This window comes from Myotis brandtii, unplaced genomic scaffold (genome assembly GCF_000412655.1).
Source record: "Myotis brandtii unplaced genomic scaffold, ASM41265v1 scaffold120, whole genome shotgun sequence".
NCBI lineage: Eukaryota > Metazoa > Chordata > Mammalia > Chiroptera > Vespertilionidae > Myotis > Myotis brandtii.
In genome coordinates, this window is record NW_005354174.1 from 3,779,965 (window position 1) to 3,786,389 (window position 6,425).

The 6,425-nt window shown below is 39.1% G+C and overlaps 1 protein-coding gene across 1 annotated transcript in view; it reads left to right on the forward strand.

Moving 5' to 3' along the window:
- Positions 1-6,425, forward strand: part of EFCAB3 (EF-hand calcium binding domain 3) — a 26,246-nt gene that overhangs the window by 11,916 nt on the left and 7,905 nt on the right. Inside the window, exons 3-6 of the mRNA XM_005858596.2 lie at positions 498-574; positions 2,427-2,570; positions 4,096-4,167; positions 5,243-5,363. Coding sequence (XP_005858658.1) covers positions 498-574; positions 2,427-2,570; positions 4,096-4,167; positions 5,243-5,363 — 414 coding nt within the window. The remainder of the gene's footprint in view (positions 1-497; positions 575-2,426; positions 2,571-4,095; positions 4,168-5,242; positions 5,364-6,425) is intronic.

Below are 6,425 nucleotides of genomic sequence, written 5' to 3' on the forward strand. Positions count from 1 at the left end.
ACCTCTAATTTCTCATATGCTGGTAAAAAATATAATTTGGCAATTAAAGTCATAAAATAATCATGGATACAAACTTTTGCTATAAGGATATTCACCATAAGATTACTTAAACTAGTTAAAAATTTGAAACAGCTTAAATAGTATAAGGCTTGGATTCTTGAGCTTTGGAGTCAGATAAACCTTGTTGGAGTCCCAGGTCTTCCACTTATTCTCTTTGAGCCTCAGTTTCCTCTTTTGTAAAATGAAAAAAAATCAGATATTTTTAAGGGGGTAAGGGTGATGGGCAAGTAAAGAACAGAGGGAATCGGACCTCAGTGGCCAACATTTTCTCACTGTCCACCCTGTAGCTTCTGGCAAGTGACTAACAGGTCCCTTAGATGGTATGACTCTAGATATATTGTGATGCTTACAATCATTCCAGTCAGCAAAAACTGATGAATGGAACTAATATTTGCTCGTTTCAAATAAGTATTCAATCTTTTCACATCTTTTCTCAGGGATAAAGTTTTACCAGGATCTCTCCCATGCCAATTAGGGCACAAAGAAAGGAAGTTGAGTGCTTCACAAATTCAAGGTAAAGAGAATCATTCCCCCAAATGAAAACATAAACAAAAGCCCCTTAATATATCTGCTAAGTTTTTTCTCTGAGAGATTAGGGATTTCAAGGGTTGTCTACTGTACTCTGCTATTTGAGAGAGAGAAAATTTAATTCAATATCTAATTTGTGGGAAGGAAGGGGGATTACTTTCAAGTAAATATCTTCCACTCCAGCCAGGTGGCTCAGTTGGTTGCAGCATCAACCTATGAACCAGGAGATCACAGTTCGATTCCCAGGGCACATGTCTGGGTTGTGGGCTAGATCCCCAATAGGGGGCGTGCAGGAGGCAGCTGATCAATGATTCTCATCATTGATGTTTCTATCTCTTTCCCTCCCTTCTTCTCTGAAGTCAATTAAGATTTTTTCAAATTAAAACCAATATGATGTAAAATTTAAAATAAATTTTAAAACATAACCATGCCTACATGCACATTACCTCTCTGACCTCTCCTGCTCCTCCTCTCCTCTTACTTACTCTGCTCCAGCCACACTCACGTCCTTGCTGCTCCTGGAACATGCCAGGCCCATCCACCTTAGGGCCTTTGCTCTAGCTCTTTCTTCTCTCAGATATCCACTCCCTCTCACCTATTTAATACAAGCAACCTATCCCTCAATCCCTGGTACTCCCAGTCCCCTGACCTTACATTACTTTTCCATTTTTCTATAGCACTTACTACATATTATCTATGTAGTTCTAGATAGATTACTTTCTAACATATTATCTAATTTACATATTTATGAAAGAGCAGAGATCTTTTTCTGTTTAGTGCACAAATGTTTCCTCAGCACCTAGAGCAGCCCCTGGCACATAGAAGGTATGCAATAAATAATTGTTGATGAAGCTGCATTAATGCCTGAATGCCTACTAACATGCTCAAAATACTACAAAAAATAGAAACAAGTCAGAGATGGTTCCAGCCCTAGAGAAGCCTTCCTTTCATTAAGGGAGAATGATGTAAACTTAAGACACAATTATAAGGCAGGTATCATTATCTCTATAGAATTAATCACTCTTGTACATGAAGGTGCTAACACTTGAATGTGATATGAAATGTTTTATTTTGGTGCCATTTGGGATATACTTTGTTCTGGGTTTATTTCTTCATTTGCTAATTTTAGAAACTACATTCTAATTTTGGCTCCAGTTAATTAACGCATTGAGTATTTCTTTGAAAAAAACTTTGTGTCTATACAACACATACAGACCTCAGATTTCTCTAGGTTTGAAGTCAGGTGAGCTGCCTGGTTCCTCTTCTCCAGGCCTTAACACTGAAATGAAGGTGTTGGTCAGCCTGGCCTGTTAGCTGGAGGCTCTGGAGGAGAATCTGCTTCTGAGCTTATTCAGGTTTTTAGCAGAATTCAGTTCGTACAGTTGTAGGGCTGAAGTCCCCATTTCCTTGCTGGCTGTCAATCAAGAGCCTTTCTCAGTCCCTTCTGCATTCCACATCACATTGCCCTCCCGCATCTTCAAACCAGCAACAGTGGGTCAAGCCCTTACTCTGATAATCCAAGATCCTCTATTTTAATTACATCTGCAAAATCCCTTTTGTCATGTAATGTAATAAGTTCACAGATTCCAATAATTAGGATGTGGACATCTTTCAAAGGTCATTTTGCCTACATGTTTGGTTTTCCACCAACTAGTTGATTCCAGTTCAAAACTCATGCAAGGACACTATCCTTCTTAAGGAATGTCTATTAAGTACTCATATTTCTCTCAATATATTTTCAGAACATGATCTCCAATCAACTGTATTGTCTGTCCTAGTTCCATTAAAATATGTATGTATTCTTGAATAACTGTCCTAACTTAATTCCACTTCCCCAGCCTTCCAAGATGCCTACAACTTCTTTACCAAGGATAAAACCGGCTGTATTGATTTTCATGGAATGATGTGCACTTTAGCTAAGGTGGGAATGCATCTAACCAAGCATGATCTCTATAATGAATTAAAATATGCTGATATTGACGGTGAGTACTTAAACTTCTTATTTTTCTCATAAAAGCTTTCCTTAAATATATATTTTTCTCTCAGGGACCTTATGAACATGAGAAATGAACCTCACTTATTTGCCAAAAGTATATATGTATGGGGTTCTCTTTAAGGATATCAGTGAGGTATGTGTACAAGTTATAAAATCAATGTAATGCTTCTTTAAAAAATCCTGTGTGGAAAATAAAAGTGGTTGCCATATTTCAATATTGAATTCAGATTACCTGTCATCATGTACATTTTGGAGGGTGCCTTAAAATAACAGATGCAAAGGCATTGACAATTTCACAATGCCATGTTGTCAGGGAAATCCAAGCCCTTTGTTTCTGTATGAATCATAATTACGACAAATCTTCCTTCCATCATTACAACCCACCTATATTGAATTTCAAATGCCACAGAATGTTTGTTGATATTTTTTAAAAATATATTTTATTGATTTTCTACAGAGAGGAAGGGAGAGGGATAGTCAGAAACATCGATGAGAGAGAAACATCGATCAGCTGCCTCCTGCACACCCCCTACCAGGGATGTGCCCGCAACCAAGGTACATGCCCTTGACCGGAATCGAACCTGGGACCCTAGAGTCCGCAGGCCGACGCTCTATCCACTGAGCCAAACCGGTTAGGGCTGTTTGTTGATATTTTTATAGCATGTAGATAATGTTTTCTTTGCATATATTGACCTACTGATTAGTAGCCCAAACTGATATGTTGTGTGGGAAATACATTCAGAATATTATTTTCTCACACCTCTCCCCACCCAGTTGCCAGTGGCCTGTTCAATTTGCATCAGTTCCCCATGTGAGTCGATGTCACCAGTTAGTTAAAGCTTCACTTGCCATAACCGGTTTGGCTCAGTGGATAGAGCGTCGGCCTGTGGACTCTAGGGTCCCAGGTTCGATTCCGGTCAAGGGCATGTACCTTGGTTGCAGCAAACTGATATGTTGTGTGGGAAATATATTCAGAATATTATTTTCTCACACTTCTCCCCACCCAGCTACCAGTGGCCTGTTCAATTTGCATCAGTTTCCCATGTGAGTCGATGTCACCAGTTAGTTAAAGCTTCACTTGTTTCCACTAACTGCCCAATCTTTCTATTCTTTCATTGAAACACTCACACGACTCTAATTGCACTTAATTTTAGAGGAAACAATGTGCAACTTGGGGATGTTATAATAATAGAAATATTAGAGGTATAGAGTGGAAAGCAGGGGTGGGTTCCTTGCAAAATGGCAAGTCTCTAGGAAAGGAGTGAATGGATAGGACTGTAGTGGTTAGGAGCCCCTGGTTTGATGTTTACACCCCACCATTGCTTCGATGCGCTGTGGGTGACTAGTGTCTAAGACCACTTCAAGAAGACCTGAGCACATCTCCAACCCTAAAATGCTCTGATTTTAACTATTAGATGGCCCATGATGTTTTAATTTTTATATTTAAAATATAATTTGATAATTAAAATACATCTTATATCCTTGTTCTGAGGCTTAGATTTCTGTTGCAGGAGATGGGAAAGTGAATTTCTCAGACTTTATAAAGGTGCTAACAGATAAGGACCGCTTCCTTAGAGCTGTGGGTAAGTAGAGATACTATGGAATATATAGCAGATGGAGTAGTTGCAATTCACTGCATAGTAAATATTATTCATTTCAGTCTCCAGTGAGGAGACAAATCAAGAATGTGTACTCAGGAATGTGACTTACTTTTGTACTGCTTCTCCCAAACTGTATTTGCTGAGCAAATTGATACAGTTTTAGATTTAACTTAACTGTAGCAAGTCCTTCTCCAGGAGATACTATTTTTTGATCTCTAATGAGAGCACTCAGGCAGTGGTGTAGAAAAATACATCTTTTATAGTATTTTAATTCTTTACTGAGTACATGTGCTACTTTGAGAGGCACTCCTTTTATAAAAGAAAAAAATATAGAAAAAAGAAAAATGCTCTGTCTCATGCAAATTTGGGTGTACATAATTTACTGTTCCCCCAAAATATCCTCCTCACCCTGAGGAAGCCTCTGCCCTCAGTGCAAGGGCTGTGGAGAGTCTGCTAGAGGTTAGAGAGCATGTTCTCACATAAGGTTATAAATAATATGAAAGTAAATATTTTTATTAGTCCTCTAATGGTTTGTTTATGAGTTTAACAGGTGCCTTGGAAAATCTAATCCTATTCATATCATGTTTTCTAGGATAAATACATTTCAAATTCCAGATACTGTATATTGTTTTGAAAATATACCCATTCATAGGCTATGCACTGTTCTTAGCGCAAACAGAACTTACTGCTTCAAGTACCACTATAGTAACAAGGATTTGCCTGCAAGCCAGAGCTATATTTACCAACCACTCCTTTACCTAGAACAGGACATTTGTCCTTAACATATAATTCATGTTTGTGTTAAATGTATTACTATATTTACTTAGAGGCCATTGAACTAAAAGTCTTTTTTCAATTCCATGATTATTTTGTCTGTTCAATAATAAAAATGACCTTTCTATAATAGAACAGATGTTGAAAGTTTTTCTAAAATTCTCAAGTCTTTGATTTGGTATTAATTTTGTAAATACAATAAAAAGACTGTCGTTTTAGTACTTCTTTGATAGATGATTTTTTTTTCCAGAAAGCATTTTGAATCTTTTTTTCCCCTTCATAGTTCCAGAAAAAGACAAGTGTTTAGATTTTGCTGGCAACCCAGGGATCCTGTTGTTTGAAATTCTATCAAAGCTTGTAGAGATTTCAGCCTTACCCAGAAAGGCTATAATAGAATTAGTAAGGTAAGTGACAAAGGGGCAAAAAGGACCTTCTCAGAAGCATCTATGAGGATATTAACAAGGCAGTCTCCTTTCACTAACATTCTACTTCACGGGGTCTGCTCCAAAACAAAGGAGATGTGTGGGCAGATGGTCGTGTGCCACAACATGAGACGTCATCACTTTATCCCCACAGTACTGCCCAGCTCTGAAATTGCAAGGCTGACCTCAGACCATCTCCAGTCCCCACTAAGGACCTAAGACAGCTAAGAAAGTTCAGCCTTTCCTACCTTAAGCTAGGGAATCCCAGGAAAATAAGACTTTTCCAAGGATGATTTGGGGTGGGCTTGGAAGTCTAGTTTAAATACAAACACTCCCATTCATGCTAGAACTACTAGGGGCTTTCAAGAGGTCCTTTGAGTCTGAGAGAAGGCACAGCAAGTTCAGACTTCCCAAAGTAGCCTTTGGAGTGGAGCAGAGCCAGATACAAAATGAGTGGAAGATGAGGAAGCATTCTCACACCCAAATGAGTCTTTTTCCTGGGAGCGGGGAGGAGAGGAGAGAGAAAGAGAGAAACATTGATTTGTTGTTCCACCTATTTATGCACTCATTGGTTGCTTCTTGTATGTGCCCTGATGAGATCCAACCCACAACCTTGGCATATCAGGATGACGCTCTAACCAACTGAGCTACCCAGCCAAGAACTACCTGGTTGGTCTTGGGAAAGAGGAAGGAAGCCAGAGCCCAGGAACTACACATATAAAATAGTCAAATGGGTCCTAGCCAGTTTGGCTCAGTGGATAGAGCATCAGCTTGCAGACTGAAGGGTCCCAGGTTCAATTCTGGTCAAGGGCACATGCCTGGGTTGTGGGCTCAGTCCCCACTGTGGGGTGTGCAGGAGACAGCCAGTGATTCTCTCTCATCATTGATGTTTCTATTTTTCTCTCTCCTTCTCCCTTCCTCTCTGAAATCAATAAAAAATATATTTAAAAAATATATATCTACACTAATAAAAGACAAAGATGCTAATTGGCCGTACCTTTGCTAATTGGCCGTGCCTGAGCCACGCCCACCAGCCGATCAGAG